The 27,565-nt window shown below is 32.8% G+C and overlaps 1 protein-coding gene across 1 annotated transcript; it reads left to right on the forward strand.

Moving 5' to 3' along the window:
- The first annotated feature begins 24 nt into the window (after positions 1 to 24).
- LOC127706040 (TBC1 domain family member 7-like) lies at positions 25 to 24,966 on the forward strand. The gene is made up of 7 exons (XM_052210442.1): positions 25 to 171; positions 11,035 to 11,306; positions 11,964 to 12,148; positions 14,239 to 14,376; positions 15,197 to 15,342; positions 21,700 to 21,829; positions 24,375 to 24,966. The coding sequence occupies exons 2-7, from the start codon at positions 11,120 to 11,122 to the stop codon at positions 24,495 to 24,497; spliced, it is 909 nt and encodes a 302-aa protein (XP_052066402.1). The 5' UTR covers positions 25 to 171; positions 11,035 to 11,119; the 3' UTR covers positions 24,498 to 24,966.
- The last annotated feature ends 2,599 nt before the right edge of the window (positions 24,967 to 27,565 follow it).

Genomic DNA, 27,565 nt, shown 5'->3' on the forward strand with positions numbered 1-27,565 from the left:
CGGAACTCACCTTGGTTTATCCATCCTTACTATTTGGACAGTCAGATGACAGTTCTGAGTTGTTCAATGCACAGCCACAGCTTGCTAAACAGTTTGCACTACCTGATTTTTTGTTTAAAATCAAAACAACATTCTCTTTTCTATAAAGCAATAGACTGTTGCAAGCTCCAGGTATAATTCAGTAGTAAAAGAACAAAATGTGCCGAGTGCATGCCTAACAGTAACACTGAACATTCCAAGTTGCCAAAATTAGGATGTTGAGCTAAGAGTAAGCCTAAGACCAAGTCCACACAAAGTCCCAAGTTGCATTAGGCTTAGTCCAAAATGACCACTTAAGAGATGTTTTATTTTACAAATCAGTTATTCAGGTCAATCACTGAATCAGTGCAAATGATATCATTCGAACAATAAGATATTTCTGGAATCATGTCTTTCACCAGAAAAGATCGTCAATTTTGCACGCCTTTATGACGTCATTTACCAGATAGAAGGTGCACCTGTATCCCTGCCTTATTAAAAGTTTCAATCACTTTCAGAATCGTCATTCTGCAGGGTAGTCTAGAAATAATTTATGTTCCATAAGGTATCCGGTCGTTCCGTCCCCAAGTCGATCCGGTTCAAAGTCGATCCGTCCCAAGTCGATCCGGCCCACGTCGATATAATAATTAGTTGTATTTTTTTTCAGGTAACATCAGAGGCTTCTATAATACATGTTTTTTTTTTGTAATATCGAATATAGTCAATATATTTTTTTAAAGTTGACAATGATTTGAATAGTTGTGTGTAGATAAAAAAACAAGTTATAATATGATGTCACACTATCACACTATCATAATCTAAAAACGTGTCTGGAAAAATAATGAAAAACAGTTGAATATCTTGTCAATGGGGCGACAGAGGACAATCGACCTCGAAATTTTCAGGTACTAAGTGGCAAGTTTTGGAGTATAACACAAAATTTTGTCTTAATTTTGTACTTATCGGCCTAATAATTTAAAGAATTATATATCAGAAAATCATTTCTTAAGCGGTACCCTCGTCAAATCAGTAGAAATGCTTTAAATTGAATGAATTCTTACCTTGTTTACTTTTTTTTTCATTTCTCTCCGCTTCGTTAGTACCCAATTTCCGGTGGCGATGATACACAGTGTTGGTGCGTTGCCAACGGGCAAGACTCTGTTCATCTACCAGACGCACTTGCCTCGAAACAGTTTTGGCTTCCTTGATGAGCGCTGGAACCATCTTGTAGAAGTGGAGTTTGATGCCATTTGAGAAGTTTTAAGAACTAAAAACAAAAACGAAGTTTGTATGTATCAGCTTGGGGATCGGCTTGTACCGTTGTGTATGTAACTATTTGTTATTACACAGGATGAAAGACTTGTAAAGATCACAGACAATTGAAAGAAAATGCTAATTACTGCTGATTAATGTTGATGTCTGTTGATTGTACTAAACATTCTGTTATATACGTTTTTATTATAATTATATCCATTAATCTTGAAAACTTGTAATGAAAACATAATCAACATAGTTGTTTTAAACTCATCTGCAGAAAATATTTGTCAAAGGCCAATTTTTTTTTACCGTACACCTTTAACATTATAATAAAATTCATAAACATTTATGAATTACAATTAATATATATCTTTATTTTTATTCCTTATAAATATATTTTTGTATTGGGCCGGATCGACTTTAAATATGGGCCGGATCGACGTTGGGCCGGATCGACGTTGGGCCGGATCGACGTGAAAGCTTCCATAAGCACATAGTCTTAATTCCAGTACAACTGAAGGGAGGGTGACCAACTTATTAGATTTTAATTTCCCAAATATTTTGTGCAGTATAAGATCAAACTTTTTCACCCGATCGCTCAACATGTAATGGAAGTGAGGATGTCTACAATTTGTCATGTGGTGATTGAAGTCACATGACAGATTTAACTAACTCAGTTCTGCCAACTTTTAATAATGCAAATGCGTGAGATTTGGCTAAAAACGTAAAGATCAAAGAGAAAAAACAATAGATCAAAGGAAAATGCCGCCAAATAAGCATGAAAATGCGCGAGTCTCACGCTAAATGAGTAAGACTTGGCAGCCCTGCTAACTGACGTATTGGTTTTTACTTGGACGTAATAACATAAAACACTGTAACAAAGGATATGTACGGGAAAGTGTATGAATTTGAAATGTGTCTTTAATTTTGACATCTTTAAAAGCTATTTTATATTTTTTCTGTGATGACTCTTTATGTCTTAGAAATTAAAGGCATCACTTCATATAAAATAAAATGCTCCGCAGGGCGCAGCTTGATACGACCGCAGAGGTCGAACCCTGAACAGTTGGGGCAAGTATGGACACAACATTCAAGCTTGATACAGCTTTGCATTTGGATTGTGATTAAATATTTGACACAGCATAGGTTTCTGACACAGAATGAATGTGGTCTAAGAACTTAAAAATTTTAAATTGGACATTCACCTATTATGGTCCAAAATCCAAAATCTAAATACATGGTTAGATTCAGCATATCAAAGAACCCCAAGAATTCAATTTTTGATGAAATCAAACAAAGTTTAATTTTGGACCCCGATTTGGACCAACTTGAAAACTGGGCCCATAATCAAAAATCTTAAAACATGTTTAGATTCAGCATATTAAAGAACCCTAAGAATTCAATTTTTGTTAAAATCAAACTAAGTTTAATTTTGGACCCTTTGGACCTTAATGTAGACCAATTTGAAAACGGAACCAAAAATTAAGAATCTAAATACACGGTTAGATTCGGCATATCAAAGAACCCCAATAATTCAATTTTTGATGAAATCAAACAAAGTTTAATTTTGGACCCTTTGGACCTCAATGTGGACCAATTTAAAAACAGGGCCCAAAATCCAAAAACTATATACACGGTTAGATTCAGCATATTAAAGAACCCCAAGAATTCAAGAATAAAACCCCATTGAAATTGGTCAAGAAATAAGCAATTTATACGAAGTATCTTCTTTTGCACAATACTGTGCAATTAAATATTTCTTGCTATTGCGCAATACTGTACAATTGACAATTTCTTGCTATTGCGCAATATTGTGCTATTGGATATTTCTTGCTATTGTGCAATACTGTGCAATTGAAGATTTCTTGCTATTGCGCAATACTGTGCAATTGAAGATTTCTTGCTATTGTGCAATACTGTGCAATTGAAAATTTCTTGCTATTGCACAATACTTATTATATAATAATTACACATCCTGTTTGGTGTGTATCTCCTGCCATATCATTATTATTTGCTTTTGAATATAAATCAGAAATAACCAACTTAAAATGGAAAATTTTAAAAGAAAAAAAAAAGGAAAAAAAATGAAAAAAAAAATCCCCCCCCCCAAATTTTTTGAACCCCCTTATGATTCATCACCCCCAAACTCAATCCCAGCCTTCCCTCTGTGGTATGGTACCTTGCAGTACAATTTCAGAAAGATCCATACACTTACACACAAGTTATTGTCCTGAAACTGGAAAAATGCTTGTTTTTTGCCCCTTTTTGGCCCCTTGTTCCTAAAATATTGAGGCAATTACCCCCATCATTAATCCCAGCCTTCCCTTTGTGGTATGGTACCTTGCAGTACAATTTCAGAGAGATCCATACACTTGAACACAAGTTATTGTCTGGAAACTAGAAAAATGCTTATTTTTGGCCCCTTTTTGGCCCCCAATTCCTACACATTTCGGCAATTACCCCCAAACTCAATTCCAGCTTTCCCTTTGTGATATGGAACCTTGTCGTACAATTTCAGAAAGATCCATACACTTACACACAAGTTATTGTCATGAAACTGGAAATATGCTTGTTTTTTGCCCCTTTTTTGGCCCCTAATTCTAAAATTTTGAGGCAATTACCCCCAAAATCAATCCCAGCATTCCTTTTGTGATATGGAACCTTGTGGTACAATGTCAGAGAGATCCATACACTTACACACAAGTTATGTCTGGAAGTTACAAAAATGCTTATTTTTGGCCCCTTTTTGGCCCCTAATTCCTTAACAGTGGGTACCATAACCTCCAAAATCAATCCCCACCTTCCTTTTGTGGTATTGAACCTTATGGTAAAATTTCAATGAGATCCATTCACTTAAACTAAAGTTAGAGTGCGAAAACCAATGTGTCTTCGGACGACGCCGGACGACGCCAGACGACGACGCCAACGTCATACCAATATACGACCACAAAAATTTTTTTGCGGTCGTATAAAAATGATTTGATAAAAATAGCTTTTAAAGACGTCATAATCATTTCTACATACATAATACAACATATAGGCATGTAGGTTTAGCTCTACATTCTATTTGTAAAAGAAGAACAAACTTTGGTTTGCATTTCAAGCAAAAATCAAGAACAAAGTCCAGTGTTCTCCCCAGGATTTTTTTAAGGCGCGAAATTCAAGGGCGCGCAACTCTTTTTTTAGAGTGAACGTTTGTGATCTGAAGCAATAAGTCATAAATCATGACATGCAATATGAATTATAATGCTTTGTGTTATGTGTTTAATAATGCAGAGTATTAATGAATTACAAGAATATGTATATGAAATAAATTGATTTTAAACACAAAAGTTATTTATAGTCAGTCAATTAACATGATTAAAGAAGTCAAAATATAAATATTCATCTCTACTCTCTGCTCCTTCTAGGGATATTGTTTCAAGATAGTGTTATTTTGTTGGACAGTCTGTTCCTCAACTTTGTCTTTATCCTCTTCAGGGTTAAAAATTAAACCCCCACTCACAATAACTTTTGCTTATACCGCCTTTAACATTTCTAAGCCATGAAAACTCAGTCAGCCACTTGTCATTGAAACCAGAAACATAGTACTTGCTTTTATCAATTGCTAAAACTTGAGCTTGGTTGGGATTAGGAGAAGCAATGAAATCTGCTTATACTGACAGTGTAGACGGAGGTGTATTCCCCTTTTCATTAGAAGTCATTGGTCTGAAAAAAACTTCTACTTCCATCATCTACCTTTTGCTCATAATTCACCCCTTTGTTATTTGCAGAGAACATGTTCATTCAGAATTAATAAAATCGAATATGGTTAAGATATTTGGTATACAACTTTTTAAAACAAATTTTTTTTATAAATGAACAGCTGACCAGTTTCATTAGTTTCACATTATGCTTCCGTGCGTATTATTGTTTAATCCTATCTTTGGCAGATAGATATAAACGAAACTTTACAAATTCATTAAAGTTAAAACCATTGAAATTATTTACCAGTGACATTATACAGAAGCTGCGGTGATTCTGTACCCGTGTTGATTGTCACATATTTCCCGACGCACGGATTCACGATCAATGTTCAATAATCATTTTATTTCTAAAAATATGACAGTTTCAGACGAATTTACCTTGCAAGCAACATTTTTTCACTTTCTATTAAAGTAAATCACTCCTCCTTATCTTTAATCAAACTTTATTTTAATTTTTTCAACTACTAATACTTTCATTCATAGTTTTCACCGTAAATATCTTTAGCAATGTGTATTTAAATTTATCATGAGAATAAGAATAAGAATAAGAATTTTATTAGTTTAAAATCCAAACAATAGGATTGTTACTAAATAAACAAACCAATACAAAACCAAAACAAAACAAACAAACAGACAGACAGACAGACAGACAGGCATATTAATGACAAAACGATAGACATTAAACAATACAAACATGTAGCATTGAAAAAAAAAAAATAAAGATTATTAATATTAAGTATTATACTATTTTTGACAGCATGCCTCCTCTGTAAAATTATCAATTCAAATATTATGATTATATATAACATTATAAGTTGAGCCACCAATCACACACAGTTCATATATTGACATTATAATTGTTTCTCTCATTATACATTTCACTTATATTGTTAACAGTGATAAGTAAAATATCACATTCTTCACAAGAAAATATAAAATCAAATTTGTTTTCTTTACTCATTGAATTAAAACTGGGGACAATACTAGAAATTTCATTAAACATTTAGATCCTAGTTTTATTAATTTCTGTACATGTTATGATAAAATGGTATTCATCTTCCACCTCTTTATGGCATAAAGGACATATTCTATTTTCCAAGGCTGTTTTGTTGTATCTACCGCGTTCAACAGCCAGCATACTATTACTTATTCTTATTTTGGCATAATTTTTTGTAACATTTTTATCTAAATTCAATAAAAGGTACTTTTCTAGTTCATACTTTACTTTAAATTTTCTGTAGGTTCTTAGTTTATTTCCATTTATTGAATTATCATCATTAAAGAGACAATTTTTCCAAAATATAATGTAATTTTCATTGAGCTTCTTCACGAGGGCTAAAAGTAATCGTTTTTTAGAATAGGTATGTTGATTTTCCCAAACATGAGTGAAATTCAATTTTGATAGTAGCATTTTAATTTTTGAAGCAAATCCATCATTTAACTGCTTGTTAACTTTATAAACATTATATAATAAAGACTCATTTTCATTTGAATTTAAAATATGTAACCAAAATCCTACAGAAGACTTAAGGGCCTGTATACCAATAGGGTACATTCCCAATTCAGCTAATACAGCTGTATTTACTGCCTTTGAATTAACATTAAGAAGACTTTTCGCAAATTTGATCTGGAGTTTTACTGATTCCATTGATAAGTATTGAGATTCAAGAGTTTTGTTGTTCTTCACAATATTTAGTGACCATATCGCACTACAATACAGTAACATTGGACTAACACAAGAATTAAAAAGTTTCATATGGGAAAAAACATCCATCTTATCTGAGTAAAGGATTTTTTTAATACAAAACAATGCCTTTGAAGCTTTTTTACAGAGGAGATTTACAGCATTAGTGAAAATTCCTGATGGCTTGAATAGTATACCTAAATATTTATATTCTGTGCAGCATTCGATTACTTCATTATTCAATACAAACTTGTCTTTAGTAAGTTTTTTACCACTTTTATTAAATATCATTGTTTTCGTCTTGTCAAGATTGACAGTCAAGTTCCATTTTTCACAATAAGTGTTTAACTTGTTTAGACAATTTTGTAAACCTTCTGAAGATTCTGATATTAATACTAAGTCATCAGCATATAAAAGACTAGACAATTTTATGTCATGTAATGTTACAGGATCACATGAGTTATCAAACATGGAGGTTAAATCATTTATATAAAAAGAAAATAAGGTAATGCAGCCTTGTTTTACTCCAACTGTGGAAGGAAACATCTTAGTAATGCCTTCAGTGACTTTAACTGCAAATAAAACTTCTTTGTACATATCTTTTAGAATATTGAGGAATGGTCCATTTATGTTATATTCAGCAAGTTTATGTAACAGGGCCTCTCTATTTATAGTGTCAAAAGCTTTTTTAAAATCAATAAAACATGCATATATTCTTTTGTTTGATTTAAAAGCTTTATCAATAATAGTTTTTAAAGTTAGAATGTGATCACTAGTTCTGCATCCTTTTTTGAATCCAATCTGTTCACGACAAATAATTTTATTAGTTTCAGAATACTTTTCTAAACGATTATATAAAACTCTTGAGAAAAATTTTCCTAAGCAGCTAGAAAGTGCTATACCTCTGTAGTTTGAGGGATCATTAAAACACCCTCCTTTAAAAACTGTAATACTGCGACCAGTATTGCATCCGCTTTAGCTAATGTACTTAAATGTCATTAAGTCATACTGATTCAATTATTCTCAATCATTGCACAAAAAGTGTGAAGACAATTGTAATAGTAATTGTTAAAAAGATTTTTTTTTTCTTTTAGATTTAAGATATATACATGTTGTTGATTGAGGCCAGAGGGTCTTGTGTACTTTAAGAAAGAAAAAATACTTTAAAGTCCCATTTTCTTTTTACATAGAGGAATTAAAAAGATGTAAATTCTAGATTTCTTAGTAGTAAATTTATTTTATATTTTTTGGTTTTTCTCTCTTAATCATTAATCTATTTGCTAGTTAAAGAGGGATAACTCTAGCTGTTTATTTTGAAAGCTTTTATTTGAATTTTTGCTATGAATAAAGTAGTTCTAACTAATACAAAACATATTTCATTGTGGTACAGCAATGAACAGTTGATACAATTTTAAAAGAATTATACATTTGCTAATTGCATTAGTTAATTAGGTTAAGAATAAAATTGAGAATGGAAATGGGGAATGTGTCAAAGAGACAACAACCCGACCATAGAACAGACAACAGCAGAAGGTCACCAACAGGTCTTCAATGCAGCGAGAAATTCCCGCACCCGGAGGCGTCCTTCAGCTGGCCCCTAAACAAATATATATACTAGTTCAGTGATAATGAACGCCATACTAAACTCCAAATTGTACACAAGAAACTAAAATTAAAAATAATACAAGACTAACAAAGGCTAGAGGCTCCTGACTTGGGACAGGCGCAAAAATGCGGCGGGGTTAAACATGTTTATGATATCTCAACCCTCCCCCTATACCTCTAGCCAATGTAGAAAAGTAAACGCATAACAATACGCACATTAAAATTCAGTTCAAGAGAAGTCCGAGTCTGATGTCAGAAGATGTAACCAAAGAAAATAAACAAAATGACAATAATACATAAATAACAACAGACTACTAGCAGTTAACTGACATGCCAGCTCCAGACTTCAATTAAACTGATTGAAAGATTATGTCTTCATCATATGAATATCAGGCACAATCCTTCCCGTTAGGGGTTTAGTATCATACCATCATAACATATATGAGAAGAACAAAACCCGTGTCATGCCAACAACTGGTTTTTAAATAAATGTGTTTAGTGCCGATGCAAAGACCCTATAAGTGAATCAATATTAATGCCAAAATATGCAATCTTTAATGACCTGACAACAGTATCGTAACTATATCCCTTCTTAATAAGTCTAAGAACCCTATCCTTGTTCATGATGTTTGTTTGTTTTTTTAAACACAAAACTATGTGTATTAAAGTGTCAAGAAATTTATCAATTACTTCATGGAATGTAAATGGTTTATTTAGAAAATTAAGTGGAGACAGGTTATTTAAACTAGATGATGAAATTTTAGTAAAATAATGACATCTGATATTGTATGCTTATCAGAGACACATGCCTCCTCAAAGGATATTTTATTTTATAATGGATACAAATGTTTTACTAACTGCAGACAGTCTGAAACTAATAGAGTATTGGGTGGTTTAGCCACTTTGATTAAAAAGGAAATTTTGCAAGGTGTTAAATTAATTGATAAAACAATGAGTGACATGATGTGGTTTAAACTTGACAAAAATTATTTTGGCTTTGAGAAAAATCTATTCATCTGCTCCATGTATATACCCCCCAGTAACTCATCATACACTATGCGAACTAATTGTGATAAACAAATGTTTGAAAAACTAGAGCAAGATATTACAAAATTTTCTTTAGAGGGTAATATTGCTTTAATTGGAGATTTGAATGCCCATATCAATGTTAGTGAGTCTGACTATACTGTGGATTCATTTATTTTCGTGGGTACCAATTTTCGTGGATTGAGGAAAACTTACACTTTCGTGGATATTTTATTTCGTGGTTTTGCTAAAGTCTGCATACAAGTCTATGGAAAATTTGTAATTCGTTTAACATTTAAATTCGTGGTTCACCTGTACTCAAGAAATCCACGAAAATTGGTATCCAACGAATAATAATGAATCCACAGTATTACAAATGAAATTGATGACAGCCTAGATGATTTTCTCCCTATTAATTACATAGCAGATGCTGTGCTTAAATCAAGAAGTACTGAAATTTCACAAAACACCAACAGTTATGGTAAACAATTAATCGAGTTATGCATTTCTGCTCAATTAAGAATTTTAAATGGAAGAACTTTAGGAGATTCTAAGGGAAAAGTTACATTTTTTAATCATAATGGAATTTCTATTGATGACTACTGTATTTGCAGCTCTGGGTTCTTGCCAAGTATCATAAATTTTTCAGTTAATAAATTTGAGCCAACAGTATCAGATCATTGTCCAATAACAGTAAATATCATGTCTCAAATAAATAAGCAACCACCAGAACCGCAGTGTCATATCGGCCTGGGGAGAACACTGAAGTCTAAAACAAATTACGTGGATTCCCCCGGAACTACTAGTGGTACATTTGTTTGTAGGTCAATAGTATTTGGTATGCAGTTGAACAAGCACAGGGACATTTCATTTCCATGGAGATTATTTGGCCCTGCTCCTTAGTCATGGTCTATTGACTTTAATACTTTCAATGCATATTTTAACATTTGCACATACCTCAAAACTCTGGTATTATTCATCCTAATGACATTTAACATCCTTTTCTTCGTATTTGCCTTCAAGAGAGACATTTCTAGGAAAGGAACACAAAGACAACTTTAGAATAACAAAAAATGTTTTTGCACAGTTTTAGTTAAAAGGATGACATTAATGAAAGTAAAACATGACTGTTTTTGTCATTTCAAAGATATATTTTACTGTTAAAATATCATTATACAAATTATTTGTGATTGAAATTTTTCATAGAAAAAATATCCCCAAATTATTGTAATGACTCTGTATGTATTGTGTTATCAAACAAGAATTATTTAATAATAAATAGTTCACTAAATGGCAAAAATTATTGAAACTTCAGTATATTAATAACCATGATACATGTACTGTTGATTCATTATATTCGTGGGATACAAATTTTGTGGATTTCCTGGGTATCTGGTGAAAGACAAATTTAAATGTTAAATGTTGCACAAATTTTCTACAGGCTTGTACGCAGACAGTAACAAATCTACAAAATCAAATATCCATGACAATACAATTTTTCCACAATCCACAAAAAATTTTACCCATGAAAATATATGAATCCACAGTTAAACTGTAGATCTGCATCCACCTCTTAGACAGGCATATTGATGGTTGAAATTTATTAAGATATTTTTCACATTTGTAAAAATCTTGCTGTTTTCTACTATGGAAATCTCTATTGCCATATCTAATTATAATGTTTTCAAAATTTTACAGTTTGCTTGAATCTTTACTGTCAAAACTGTGGTTAGTGATGGTCTAAGGGAGATAATTCTCATATTTATCACATTGTGAAGTAAAGATGTCAGATGAGAGAAATTTCCGTACATACTACTATAAGAAGTTTGGAATAGGAGGAGTAGAAGAGAAAAAATCCATTGAAATACTACTGAACGAGCATCCATTAAATGTTGACAAATTACGACAATTCTGTCTGATGTTCCCAGTGCCAGCAAAGTACAGAATATATTTATGGAAAGTTATCTTCGGTAATTTGTTGAATTAAAATTTTATCATATCCCTGTTCGTTATGCAGTCTATATTTTTAATTATGTACAAAGAGCAATTAAGATAAGTTTACTAGATGAACCATGAATTAAATGAGAACCTGACAGACAGAAGTCCACAAAACATGTCACATACAAGTAAAAATTGAGCAACTTGTGTCCCACCAACGGAAAAAAAAATTCTCAGGCTCTCAGGGAGTCCAGAAGAAGGATCTGGATAGGGGGGTGGGGTCCTTCAATTCTGCATTCTTTTCTTTATTGTTTAAACCATTTATCTCTATTCTTTATAAATTTTGCCCATTATTTTCTATTCTTTATATTTTAGCTCCCCATGATTTTCTATTCTTTACTTTTCAGCCTTTTTAACACTAATCTTTATTTTTATAGCCAACTTTTCTGTAGTTTTGGCTCATTATTCTCTATTCTTTAAACCCCGTCCTGACCCTCCAGAAGGGTGAGCAGTTTTTACTCCACTAGTAGCACCCAATGTGCTTTTTAATTCAAGTAAAATAGTGTGAACAGTCATTTGTAGTGTATCCCATGTATCCTGAATGAAAATAAAGTACTTTTCTGAGAAAAAAAAATGATAATCAACAAAACAGTTTCATGTTATAAATTATTGGCATTTTACATTATTAGGTATTTTACCATGTAGTCAAGGATCTCATGATTTTGTGATGGACCAAAGAAAGCAACAATATAATGATTTACTTCATGCCCTACAATTGATGAGAAGGGTAGATAACTCTACCACTGCAGGATTACTGGTTCTGAAAATGTACAAATTAGAAACTGGTATGCTGACTTTTGAAGAACAAGAATTAGTAAGTTTATATTACCCCTGCTTTAACAGCAAGTACTAATTTAATATTGGATGAAGTACTTCTGGCTAATATATATTGTAAAAAATGCTGTCTCTTTGTTGTCTCGCCTTGACGGAGTCAAAAAGCAAGACATAGGTATGCTGTTTCCGGTGTCGGCGACGGTGGCGACGGCGTCAACAATGTATTAGTTTGTGATTAGGTCTAGTTCATGGTGAACCACTAGTGGTAGGTCAATGATATTTGTTATGCAGTTGTATTAGCATTGGCACATCTCATTACCATGGAGATTATTTGGCCCCGCCCCCTCAGTCAAGGTCTATTGACTTTTAAACTTTTCATAGTTAACATGTATTAGTTTGTGATTAGGTCAATTTATGGGGAACCACTAGTGGTAGGTCAATGATATTTGGTATGCAGTTGTATAAGCATTAGCATATCTCATTTCCATGGAGATTATTTGGCTCCGCCCCGTTAGTCATGGTCTATAGACTTTGAAAATTTTGCTAAGTTAACATGTATTAGTTTGTGATTAGGTCAGTTCAAGGGGAACCATTAGTGGTAGGCCAATGTTAATTGGTAATCAGTTGTATAAGCAATTGCACATCTCATTTCCATGGAGAATATTTGGCCCCGCCCCCTCAGTCATGGTCTATTTACTTTGAAACTTTTGCTTACTTTACATGTATTAGTTTGTGATTAGATCAGTTTGAGATGAACTGCTAATGTTAAGTCAATGATATTTGGTATGCAAATTTATTGGCATTTGCAAGAATCGTTTCCATGGAGATTATATAGCCCCACCCCTGATCATGGTTCATTGACTTTGAAACTTTTACATAGTTTACAAGTTAATGTTTGTGTTTAGGTTTGTTTAAAGGGAACGACTTACAATAAGTCAATGGTATTTGGTATGCAGTTGTATTAGCATTGGCACATCTCATTCCATGGAGATTGTTTAGCCATGTTCCTTCAGTCATGGTTCATCGACTTGGAGTATTTGCATAACTTACATGTTAAAGTATTGCTATTTTAATTTCAACATTTGCATTATCAAAATTACAAAAAGGCGAGACATATCTCTGTGATAACAGTTTATGAAAGATTGTCATAGAATATTCAATAATTGTGCTGTTAAGTTTTAAATTTAAGATTTCATAATTTCTAGTAACAAACCTGTATTCTAGATATTTTATTCGTGCATTTTTCTTGCATGATTCTAAAGAGAAAATTACACGAAGGATATTTTTGCTATAACTGTCTTTCATATTTAACAAAGAAGTATCTAGGCATGCTTTTCATATTTATTGGGGGGCCTCGGTGGCCGAGTGGTCTAATTAGTTACTACTGTAATCACTAGCCAGTCAAAACTGAGGTTGTGAGTTCAAACCCCGCTCGTGCGGGTGCACTCGACTCCAATCTTAATTGACTAGGATTGTCAGTTTTCCTATCAAAGGTCGGTGGTTTTCTCTGGGCACTCCGGCTTCCTCCACCAATAAAAACTGGCCGCCACGAAATAGCCCAAAAGCGGTGCTTAAAAGTGGCGTTAAAACACCAAAAATCAAAATCAAATCATTTTTATTGGTCATGTTGGTGTAGAACCAATTTTCATGGATGTCATTGAAATAATTAAACCACAAATATTAATGTTTATTGAAACACACATTTTATTGAAGGTTTTATGAATGTTTTTGCACGTGCTGCCACAAAATCAAATATTTATGAAAATAAAATTTTTCTTTAATCCACCAACATTTTTTATCCAAAAGAATAAATGAATCCAGAGTAAAATGTCTAAAGCATTAGTGAAAAGGGAACTATTAAGGATCAGTCAATGGTATTTGGTGTGCAGTATTATAAGTATTTACAATTCTCAGTTCCTTAGAGGTTATATGACACTGCATCTTCAGTCATAGCTCATGGACTTTGAATAGTTTGAATCTAGGTAACATGTTTAAATATTGCCATTTTAATTTCAACATTTCCTTTATACTATCAAAATTATGAAAAATTAAGACAAAGTGCCACAAAATTGTAAATACTTATAAGATCTCTGTGCTGTATGAGTGTTTATATTATTTCTGTATTTTCAGGTGGACCCAGATGATATGGCTTTGTTTTCTATCTCCGAAGCTTTAAGTAATATTGAGGAAGACGATATTAATGTTTACTGGATTGCCAAAAAGTTTTATGAATATTTTCTGAAATGGAAAGAGCCAATTTTGAGTCTGGTTTGTAATGTTTGTAATTGTCTCTGTGTAAAAATGTTGATATAAATATAAGGGACAAAGTCATAAAACTGCAGTTTGCACTGTTCTTACTGAATATTTATTTTATTAGAGATTAGCAGATGTTTTAATGAATTCTTATGACTCTAATAGCTGTAATAGTTTTTAGAAAAAAAAATTCTTGCATTTTGTTAGAAATGTTAGAGACAAAGTATCATTGAATGAAAAAAAAACTTAATTTTAACAAGTTTATACAAGAAGAGATCTGGTTATTGATTTTGGGTTGAATACTAGCACACACACAGCTTCTAGGTTGCTGGTAGCTCCAGCTGTTTCTGTACAATAGCTTTCGAACTGTTTAATCAATGCTTTTATAACTGTGGTAGGTGACTGATGAAAAAAAAGAAGGTGAAGTTTGATTTTGATGGTGTTCACGTTGCGGTTCAGCCTTAGGGGTTTAATCCTATATGGAAAAGACCTTATATGTCAATTCCAGTTGCAAAAAATTGGGACTTCTAGATCTAATACATTACAAATGATCTGATGTTGTAATGGTTTCTTATTACAAAATGGAGGTCAAGATTGAGTATGATGATTTTTATTTTTGCTGGTCAGGAGTTATGCCCCTTGATAGATTTAACAGTGACACTGATAACTGCAAAAACCCTTGTTTGACATCATTTTGTCAGCGTGTTGTATAACATTGTATAAAAAAATTGGAAATTTAAAACAATATGACACAAATTATTATAATGACAAAAGTTGAGACCTATATATAAAATGGGTATACAATCTATCAATAGCGTATTATTATTCTTTACAGACAGAAAAAGCTGTGAACAGCCTGAAGAAAGAGGATCCCAAGATTTGGCAGCACTTGAATCAACATGACATGTTCAGTATACTACCACTCAGAGCCTGGTTTCTATCAGGATTTGCTGATATTTTACCCAATACATCCATGGAAAGGTTTTGACTTTTTGATAACTTCTTTGCACTCAGAAATATTAAAATAGAAATACTACAGTACGCACAGAGAGTTTGTAATCGCGAACTCTAATCACGGATTTCGGAGTGTAGCGGTGTCACACCGCGAATCACAGATTATACTCCCAATTTCCTCCAAAGATTCTCTCCCAACATCGTGTGGCTGTTAATTGGTTTATTGCCCATCGGGTGTACTGAAAATTAATGACGTGTGACAACATAATCGGATTAGCCAGATTTATTACCTTTGTACATTTAATCAATCTTGATTGCACCTGTGTGCTTTAAAACACAGTATTAAAATTTCCTTTCTTTGACAGATGAAAATGTGACATTTTCATTCAAAATAAGATAATTATTCTTGTATGTATTTGCCCCATGTCATTGTCATTTGAAATAAAACGTACAAACGTATAAAAATACGAATAAAACACTTATTAGGCAGTTAAGCTGCCTTATGCGAGCACCCTAGATTTGTGTTCTACCCAATAAATGCTGAAATACGTGCCATTGTTATTATCTAGCTGGCTATTATGTTATTTATAACTAATTGGACATTTTTTTAATACTTTTATTTCTGGAATACAAAAAATATGACCAGAAAAACCTTAAATGATCGTCGAACTACCCAAAACTTTTGAAGTTGCACATAGGAAGTAGTGCTCAATAGAAATCCGTACGTAGTTTATTATCCCCTGTGCTTTTGGCTACGATGTCAAAGAACAATTGTATGAAATATTTCATCGCCGAAAATCGGTAATTACAAGTCGTTTATATTTCCCAAATGGCAAAATGCGCAGGAATATTGTTCATGTACAACAAATCTCTATGATAGAGGAAATAAAGTTATATAAGTGGGTGGTAATTTCTAACTTATCTTGCCAAATAAGGTTGTTGTTATTTTATGAATGAAACGAGGTCATGAAAACAGATGTGGAAATCGACGTTGATGGGATGTTTTAAGTAATGTGGACAACTCGTCCCCGAGACAAGTCGGACCGAATCCACTCAAACCGTCTAGGAAGACAACTTTGACCGTTTGTCAGATTTACTTAGGGTTTCATAAAATATTAGACTAACATGTCTAGCGGAGCCATTTATCTTTTGTTTGTGCATTGGGGTCTATTTAGGGGTATTTGGAGGGGCCTGAAGAAGGGAGGGGTTTACTATAGAACCCTATGGGATTTTATTTTTTAAAATTTTCAAATGACTATTTCTCGAAAACAGTAGGTGATAGACACATGCAGTCTTCAGTAATGAGAACAGGACAATACAAAAAATCAACCAAAATATAGGGTGAGTCCCTGGGGGTCATCCCAACCCCCTTTAATTTGAAAATGTACTTTTATCTTGTAAACCGTCGCGATCCCCACCCCTAAACAATATATATACTTGAATGGGACAATTAAAGAAATCAAATGAAAATAATTTGGGGGAGTCCCCAGTGTCGTCCCATCCCCTCCTGTTTGAGAACTTGGAAATAGTCAAGATCCCCACCCCTAAACCATATATATTCATGTATGGGACAATAAAACAAATCAAAAATGAAATATAGAGTGAGTCCCTGGGGTCACCCCACCCCCTCCTGTTTGAGAACTTGTAAACGGTCGAGATCCCCACCCCTAAACCGTATATATTCATGTATGGGACAATATAACAAATCAAATGAAATATATGGGGAGTCCCTGGGGTCACCCCAACCCCTCCTGTTTGAGAACTTGGAAATGGTTGAGATCCCCACCCCTAAACCATATACATTCATGTATGGGACAATAAAACAAATCAAATGAAATATAGGGGGAGTCCCTAGGGACACCCCCGCCCCTCCTGTTTGAGAACTTGTAAACAGTCAAGATCCCCACCCCTAAACCATATATATTCATGTATGGGACAATATAACAAATCAAATGAAATGTATGGGGAGTTCCTCGGGTCACCCCACCCCCTCCTGTTTGAGAACTTGGAAATGGTCGAGATCCCCACCCCTAAACTATATATATTCATGTATGGGACAATATAAAAAATCAAATGAAATATAGGGGGAGTCCATGGGGACACCCCACCCCCTCTTGTTTGAGAACTTGTAAACAGCCAAGATCCCCACCCCTAAACCATATATATTCATGTATAGGACAATATAACAAATCAAATGAAATATAGGGGGAGTCCCTGGGGTCACCCCACCCCTCCTGTTTGAGAACTTGGAAATGGTCGAGATCCCCACCCCTAAACCATATGTATTCATGTATAGGACAATATGACAAATCAAATGAAATATAGGGGGAGTCCCTGGGGTCACCCCACCCCCTCCTGTTTGAGAACTTGTAAACGGTCGAGATACCCACACCTAAACCATATTTATTCCTGTTCATCATTTCAAAAAGTTTTGAATGACATACAGGGTCAATCTCCTTGGTGTCACATATGCATATCACTTTACTAGACCAAACCAATATGAACTGGACTTTGCCCAATGTCAGGAGACCATGGGAATGACGAATTATGGGGGCTTTGTTTGGGAGACTTCGTAACGGCATCCTGTTACAATTATTTCTTGTTTATTATAAAAAAATTTTGATCCAAAAAATGAGTCTAGATTATTGAATTTACTTTAATTGTTTATTAAATTATTTCTGGGCCTATAATAATTTTCATTTATGGCTCATTTTAAAGAAAACATATAAATCTTTCAAGCAGTGTTAAGCCCGAGAATGTTTGACCAACTGTTTTATAATCACCTGTCATTTTATTCCAAACTTGGTATGGAGTAACATCATGCACTTTGGGGTGAAGATGGGGGTCATTTACATTGATATATGAGTTGCTTTTGAAAACCTTGATGAAATATTAATTAATTTGCCTTAATAATCAATTCATTTAATGAACATAAATGTACAATATACGAATGTTTAATGTTTGTTCTTTCAAATCTTAAAAGAAAATTGAAGCAACATTGCCACAGTTTTCATAATTACGTTTGCTTTGGTTTTTGGTTAACTGCCTACAGCGCTTACAGTGCTTTGATTTTGTATTTTAATTATAGTCCGGTCAGGTCATAATTTTTGTTTTTTCAACAAAGACGATTTTACTACAATTAGAATCTTTTATGACCTACTCAGTGAGCAATATCAGGTTCATTAATTGTTCAATATATAAATATCAACTGGCTTAAAACAAAATGATGTTTTTACGGTAATTTGTCCAATCTAAACCCAAGAGTTAATTTATCGGATCAACAAGTGAACTCTGTTACTTTCAATTTATTTTGCAATGTAAAATATTATGTTTCACTACCTCGGTAGATTATCGACTTGAAATATTTGAACTCAGAAAAGAAACTGTAAAGTGACAACTCTGTTGAACGAAGGGAAAACGTTTTGTATGTAATGTGCCCTATATTCATAAAAATTTGTGATTTTTTTTATAATTTTATATCACTTCTATCATTACCTATAATGAAGATCTGTCAGAGTTGAATTGATAAATTTTATAAGATTGTTGGCAATGATTTACCTTGATTTTCCAGTGAAATAAAAACCAATAATTTCACAATTGAAGTAAATCTGACAATTTGACTCCTCCGACGTCATGCAACAATGGGTGTTCAGGTGTTGTTGATGATTTTGCATCAAAATAAATTGATAATGTGTAGAAAAAAATATTGTTTCTATCATTTTCTACACTATTTCAATCAATATAAGTCCATGGTCAAGGTAATAAAATGCTTCGCTGGGCGCAGCTTGATACGACCGCAGAGGTCGAACCCTGAACAGTTGGGGCAAGTATGGACACAACATTCAAGCTTGATACAGCTCTGAATTTGGATTGTGATTAAATATTTGACACAGCATAGGTTTCTGATACAGAAAGAATGTGGTTTAGGAACTTCAATTTTTTTAATTTACCTATTATGGTCCAATGTCCAAAATCAAAATACATGGTTAGATTCAGCATATCAAAGAACCCCATATATTCAATTTTTGTTGAAATCAAACAAAGTTTAATTTTGGACCCCAACTTGGACAAACTTGAAAACTGGTCCCATAATAAAAAATCTAAACACATGTTTAGATTCAGCATATCAAAGTACCCCAAGAATTCAATTTTTGTTAAAATCAAACTAAGTTTAATTTTGGACCCTTTGGACCTTAATGTAGACCAATTTAAAAAACGGGACCCAAAATTAAAAATCTAAAAACACGGTTAGATTTGGCATATCAAAGAACCCCAATAATTCAATTTTTGATGAAATCAAACAAAGTCTAATTTTGGACCCTTTTGACCTTAATATGAACCAATTTGATAGCGGGCCCACAAATAAAAAATCTAAATACATGGTAAGATTCAGCAAATCAAAGAACCCCATATATTCAATTTTTGTTGAAATCAAACAAAGTTTAATTTTGGACCCCAATTTGGACCAACTTGAAAACTAGGCCAAAAATCTAAAATCTAAATACATGTTTAGATTTGGCATATCAAAGAACCCCATATATTCAATTTTTGTTGAAATCAAACAAAGTTTAATTTTGGACCCCGATTTGGACCAACTTGAAAACTGGGCCCATAATCAAAAATCTAAATACATGTTTAGATTCAGCATATCAAAGAACCCTAAAAATTCAATTTTTGTTAAAATCAAACTAAGTTTAATTTTGGACCCTTTGGACCTTAATGTAGACCAATTTGAAAACGGAACCAAAAATTAAGAATCTAAATACACAGTTAGATTCTGCATATCAAAGAACCCCAATAATTCAATTTTTGATGAAATCAAACAAAGTTAAATTTTGGACCCTTTGGACCTCAATGTGGACCAATTTAAAAACGGGGCCCAAAATCCAAAAACTTAATACACAGTTAGATTCAGCATATTAAAGAACCCCAAGAATTCAAGAACAAAACCCCATTGAAATTGATCAAGAAATAAGCAATTTATACGAAGTATCTTCTTTTGCACTATACTGTGCAATTGAATATTTCTTGCTATTGCGCAATACTGTACAATTGACAATTTCTTGCTATTGCGCAATATTGTGCTATTGGATATTTCTTGCTATTGCGCAATACTGTGCAATTGAAGATTTCTTGCTATTGCGCAATACTGTGCAATTGAAGATTTCTTGCTATTGTGCAATACTGTGCAATTGAAAATTTCTTGCTATTGCACAATACTTATTATATAATAATTTACACATATCATTATTATTTGCTTTTAAATATAAATCAGAAATAACCAACTTAAAATGGAAAATTTTAAAAGAAAAAAAAAAAAGAAAAAAAAGAAAAAAAAAAAAATCCCCCCCCCCAAATTTTTTGAACCCCCTTATGATTCATCACCCCCAAACTCAATCCCAGCCTTCCCTTTGTGGTATGGTACCTTGCAGTACAATTTCAGAGAGATCCATACACTTGAACACAAGTAATTGTCTGGAAACTAGAAAAATGCTTATTTTTTGCCCCTTTTTGGCCCCCAATTCCTAAACATTTCGGGCAATTACCCCCAAACTCAATTCCAGCTTTCCCTTTGTGATATGGAACCTTGTAGTACAATTTCAGAAATATCCAAACACTTACACACAAGTTATTGTCATGAAACTAGAAAAATGCTTGTTTTTTGCCCCTTTTTTGGCCCCTAATTCCTAAAATTTTGAGGCAATTACCCCCAAAATCAATTACAGCCTTCCCTTTGTGATATGGAACCTTGTGGTACAATGTCAGAGAGATCCATACACTTACACACAAGTTATTGTCTGGAAGTTACAAAAATGCTTATTTTTGGCCCCTTTTTGGCCCCTAATTCCTTAACTGTTGGTACCATAACCCCCAAAATCAATCCCAACCTTCCTTTCGTGGTATAGAACCTTATGGTAAAATTTCATGGAGATCCATTCACTTAAACTAAAGTTAGAGTGCGAAAACCAATGTGTCTTCGGACGACGCTGGACGACGCCAGACGACGACGACGACGCCAACGTCATACCAATATACGACCAAAAAATTTTTAATTTTTGCGGTCGTATAATAAAAAGGATAAATGATTCAAGAATTCAAAAATCGAAAAAAAATCAACTTGTGACAGAACAACACGTAATTTACTCATGTGCTACACACATTTGTGAACTAATGTGTTGTCCCGTGACTAATTGAACATTTTCATATATATTTGAATTCTTGGATAAGTTATTCTTTAAATCTCAGTAATTTTTTTAAATTTAGCCAAAATCATTATAAGAAATAGTTTCTTATTTAAGAGAACAATTGCAGTGAAACTATTTTTTTTCTGTTTTGATTTAATTAGATAGACTTGAAATTAAATTGGTGTTTTGTTGATTTCAGAATATGGGACAAAGTGGTTGGTGGATCTTTTGCAGTTCTTGTACATGTAGCTGTTGCAATCTTCTTGACCTTCAAAAGACCTCTGCTGAGTATGAACAACAGAGAATCTATGTTAAAGTATTTATCAAAAGTAAGGAATTATTTTGCATTTAAATATGAAAAGTGTTAAGAAAAAAACAACGTAGATTAACCCTGCCACATGTGTATGTCCCCCAAGTCATTAATGCTAGTCTTGGGTGTCCATTAGAATATTTAGTGGTACTGGCAGATCCTTGGTTGTTTTAAGTTTGCTGATCCCTTGTTATGGGATTATCAACTCTAATTTCCCTTTTTGGGAAAGATTCATGCCCTAAGCAGGCCAAAGAAACTTTTACATCCACTCTTACAGGTCTTTTTGGAAGTCAGATTTCTGACCTCTGTCTACATACCCTCTTTTTTTCTGGTGGCAGTACACATTTCCAAAGCTTTATCCTTTTTACTATCTTTACTGAAACTGCTAATATTTTTTTTACATTAGTTTCCATCCTGAATATGCATAAGATAATTAAAGGTTTCCATCCTGAATATGCATAAGACAATTAAAGGTTCCCATCCTGAATATGCATAAGATAATTTAAGGTTCTCATCCTGAATATGCATAAGATAAATAAATGTTCCCATCCTGAATATGCATAAGATAATAAATGTTCCCATTCTGAATATGAATAAGATAATTAAATGTTCCCATCCTAAATATGCATATGACAATAAAGGTTCCCACCTGAATATGCATAAGATCACTAAAGATTCCGATCCTGAATATGAATAAGATTATTAAAGGTTCCCATCCTGAATATGCATAAGACAATTGAATTCTCCCATTCTGAATATGCAGAAGATAATTAAATCTTCCCATCCTGATTATGCATAAGATAATTAAAGGTCCACAACTTGAATATGTATAAGATAACTAAAGGTTCCAATCTCTATTATCCTATATACTTAAAATTTTAATGCACAAAAAACATGAACTCTGTCACTCTAAAAACAGTGTTTCATAATACATTAGGTTATCTCCCTTTCCACACACACACACACACCAATCAAAGAAAATATTTTAGACACAAGTGCATAAGATAATAAATGTTCCCATTCTGAATATGCTTAAGATAATTAAATGTTCCCATCATAAATATGCATATGACAATAAAGGATGCCATCCTGAATATGAATAAGATTATTAAAGGTTCCCATCCTGAATATGCATAAAACAATTGAATTTTCCCATTCTAAATATGCAGAAGATAATTAAATGTTCCCATCCTGATTATACATAAGATAATTAAAGGTCCACAACTTGAATATGTATAAGATAACTAAAGGTTCCAATCCTGAATAAGCATAAGATAATTTAAGGTTCCCATTCTGAATATATATAAGATAATTAAATGTTCACATCCTGAATATGCATAAGACAATTGCATTTTCCCATTCTGAATATAATTAAAGATTCCCTTTCTGAATATGCATAAGAGAATTAAATGTTCCCATCCTGAATATGCATAAGATGATTAAAGGTTCCCATCCTGGATATGCATAAGATAATTAAATGTTCCCATCCTGAATATGCATAAGATGATTAAATGTTCCCATCCTAAATATGTATAAGATAACTAAAGATTCCAATCCTGAATATGCATAAGATATTTAACATTAGAAATTATGCCCACAAAAAAATCAGTCATCAATGTTGAAGAGTGTAAGTTGACATCTAGAGGTCATTTCTGTGTTTTTTTTTCAGTTGACTAATAGACACATACTGTGAATTCATTTATTTTCGTGGGTATCAATTTTCGTGGAATGAGGAAAACTAGCATTTTCTTGGATATTTCATTTGGTTGATTTGCCAATCTCTGCATACAAAGCCTCTAGAAAATTTGTAATTCATTGAACATTTGTATTCGTGGTTAACCTGTACCCACGAAACCCATGAAAATTGGTATCCAACGAATAATAATGATTCCACAGTAGTCACATCTCTCTATTATCCTATATACTTATAATTTTATTGCACAAAAAATATGAACTCTGTCACTCTGAAAACAGTGTTTCATAATACATTAGGTTATCTCCCTTTCCACACTCACACACCAATCAAAGAAAATATTTTAGACACAAGTGCAACAACCATAAACTTATCCAAAAAGCCTTTAAAAATGTCTATAATGGATAGTAGATCTTGCCTTTAATTTAGTACTGTCTGTTTCTTACATTTTAAACTATTTTAAGTTGATCAGATTTTAGAGTAAATACATAAAAAGCACAAAATGTAGTTAGGTTAAAGTGTGAGAGGCTAACATACAGTCCTCATTGCCTATCTAGACCATTTGTTGTAAAAGTAAAATACACAATATAAAACCTGCTCAGTCAAGCTACCAGCAGGATGACAACTTATTGTAACAATGGAATAAAAGTGGATACAGAATGTGGAAAGCTGGTCAATCGCTACAACAGAAAGATATTTTTTGTGAAAAGGTTGTTAAAATTCCGAAAATAAATTTAAATGGAATTTTTTATGTAATCCATAGATTTTTTTTGGGCAGAAACAGAGCCATAATAAACATGATAAATAATATTTGTATATCAAGTGCTGATAGCCCGCTAATTTTAGTGTTAAATATTTTTATTATTTATAGTTACCAGAAGATAGTGGAGATGTTGTGGTTGTCAAGGCATTAGATCTATGGCAACAACATGGAGGACACCAGATGGTAGCAAGGTCTGATTCTCCATTGTTTTCTGACCGCTCACCAAGCTGAAGCTTACCTGTAACTATGGAAGCAATCACCAATAGTAACCAGTCAAATCACATTTGATTGATAATGTTTCTGAAAACAAAAATACCATTACTGTGTGGAAATGAAAAAGGAGATTCAGTTGAAACTCTCTGTCCTTACTATGTTGTTTTGATGAAAAATCTAAGTGACAAGAGTCTATTTTATGACTATTTATATGATTAAGTTTACTTACATGAAAAGTAAAATACCAAAAATACCAAACTCCAAGGAAAGTTCAAAATGGAAAGCTCATACACATCAAACGAATGGAAAACAACTCTCATATTCTTAACTTGGTACAGGCAGACTTGGTGTATTAATCTCGGTTTAGAGTGTATATCCATTATTATTGGAACATCATTGCCTGAGAGTTTGTTTTGAGCTAAATGTTTGTTTTTTTGTTCATTGAAGAACATATTAAAATTGAAAATAATAGATATTTAATAACATTTGTCAGTTTTTCATTTGCTTGCATGAAAGGTGTCAATGGGGAATAATGAAATACCATCAGCTACAACATATGTGAATAACAGGAGATATGGGTAAACATAAAATGCAACTTAACAATAAAAATAAGCATTCAAAAATTAATAGTATAATAATGAAATATTTATAACATTAATTTTGATAAAGAAATATGTAGAAGACATCTAGGGGCAACATATGTCAAGCTCAAAAAGTTGTTATAAAATTTAACAGAAACAAAGTATAAATAAACCAAGTAGTGGGGTTATAAATTTAAATTAGCCATTTATAAGTAAAAACATAAAGATATGGCATAGGATGCCACTGAAGTACCTGATTTTGGATAGGCACATGCAATTGCCAGAATTGCCTTCATAGCAATTATTTGGAGGTGATTGCCAAACAACTTTATAATTTTGCAGTTTGGTAAAATCTGATGATGTGACATAAAACAGTTGAATTGCTATCTCATTGATGTAAAATTCACATCTACTTTTATCAATGTAACTTCTAATTTGTGGTTATCTAGCATTTAACTTGAATGTATCAACAATACAACCACTTTATGGAAAGATGCACCAAGAAGATAAAGCCTCCCACCACGAATAAAAAGGTCATTCTGTCTTACAAAACATGCATCAGTGACAAAGGTAAAGTTTTTTAAAGTCACAGTTTAGTTATCAGATAATAAGTTATCTAAAAGCTTATTTTTTGTGTGAGAAAATGGAATTACAAATCTCCTCAAGGTAGATAGGGCGTCTTCCTCCATCTTGGATTTTGAAATACCAGAAAACAATCGGTCTAGATCTTTAATAAACTGTGCATATTTTTTAGAGTAGTAGGTAATTCATGTGTAGGAATTTTCATTTCAATATAGAAAATGACATGTTTTATCATATTTATGGTTGTATTTAAAAAAAAACAGAATACTCTTGTTTGATTCAATTTTTTCCAACTTTGCCACATAAGGGGAGGCAACTCAAATGTAAGGGCAGATAATTCAAATAAAGTTACTTTACAATAGAATGTATTAGGAATTTACCTATTTAATTATGTAGCAAGAACATGGGTCCCGGGACCCCATGTTTTCTTGTTCTTAATGATAGCATAATATTAGAGCTATCTTCTCATATTTTATCTCAAAATTCTATGGTGTAGTTTTCGTTTTATGGATGAAAATTAGGTTTTCCATGCATAATCTATACAAAATCTGTCAATTTTGCACAACTTGTTGCGTGAAAATAAGCTCCGTGACCCATTCTTTTTATTGATTTTTTTTAAAAAGCATGATATAAACTACATTTTGGCAAATTATTAAAAAAATCTATGGATTATAATTTAGACACCCCATCTACCTTAACTTGAAATTATATTCCAAACTAAAAAGAATGTCCATTTTAACTTGGATAGTTTGGGAGAAATTTCTTCAAATGATTCTCATTTGAATGGTGGTCATTTGACTTTTGTTAGTCTAACTTGGTACAGGTTTTTTCTTCAATTGAATGTGATTGATTGAACCAAACATCAAATTTTAATGTCATTCCAGTTCCATTTATTCATGTGCCAGGAAGTTGGCGCCAATAATGGATGAGTCTGTTTATATATACATATATCCTGCAGCCAAACAAATGCCTCATGACAAAAGTAGCCACATGGACTCGTATTTCTGCTGACATCCTAATATATTATACACATGTTTACTTTATCATCACAAACAGTTCAGACATGGCTGCATATTTTTACATTCTGCACAGTGAAATGGGCCCCCATTGACAAGAGTATGTGCAGCTGAATGGTAATGCATCCTTAAGTTGAATATAGCAGCCTCAAATGGTTCACTTTTACCTATATTTTGTTGTTTACTTACTTGGGTAACAATATACATCCTGAGATCAGTTCTTAGATACTAAGTAACAAACAGTCATATGACTTGAGGATGATTAAAAATGATAATCTGATTACTTGTGTTTAGAAAGGGTGGTGTAGGAGGGGTTGTCATCCTGGATTCCAGAAAAAATTAAATATTCTTTCCCAGATCCCGAAAAATTAATCATTAAATCCCACTTCCCGAATCTGTGTAAATCCAGAATTCCCGTTAAAATAAAGGCCCAATCCCGAATTCCAGTCAAAAACAAGGCCCAATCCTGACATCCTGAAAAAATGTCTTTCTGCCATCTTTAGAGAGTGCATCACAGCTAGTTCAACAACTGAATTAGAATTCAAAATGTGATCTGTAAGAAGGCAAACTTTATAACCTTACCCTACATACGTTTTTTTTGTAGATGTGAAAAAAATCTACCGTTAGGACAGTCAATTCATTTTTATAGAACTTGCCAAACTAACTTCAAATAGTTATTTTTTTCTGCTCTTGAATATGCATGAAATGTTGGCAGTGGGACAACAAAGTAAATCTCTCACATCACATTTGTGCTGATGAAACATTGACATCGTGCTAAATCACGATTTAATTAATACGCTAATAAGTATAAGTTTTTCAGAAAATGGTGAGCATATAACAGGATATTGTAAATGATCCTTATTAACTCATATTTTTTATTTACCAGACTGAAACTTTTGTCGATTAA

This window comes from Mytilus californianus, unplaced genomic scaffold, assembly GCF_021869535.1.
Source record: "Mytilus californianus isolate M0D057914Y unplaced genomic scaffold, xbMytCali1.0.p SCAF_6, whole genome shotgun sequence".
NCBI classification, from domain to species: domain Eukaryota; kingdom Metazoa; phylum Mollusca; class Bivalvia; order Mytilida; family Mytilidae; genus Mytilus; species Mytilus californianus.

Coding starts and splice junctions, on each gene's coding strand:
- LOC127706040 (XM_052210442.1), top strand. CDS start 11,120: ATGTCAGATGAGAGAAATTTCCGTACATACTACTATAAGAAGTTTGGA. Junction 12,149..14,238: donor CTTTTGAAGAACAAGAATTA/GTAAGTTTATAT, acceptor CTGTATTTTCAG/GTGGACCCAGATGATATGGC. Junction 15,343..21,699: donor CCCAATACATCCATGGAAAG/GTTTTGACTTTT, acceptor TGTTGATTTCAG/AATATGGGACAAAGTGGTTG.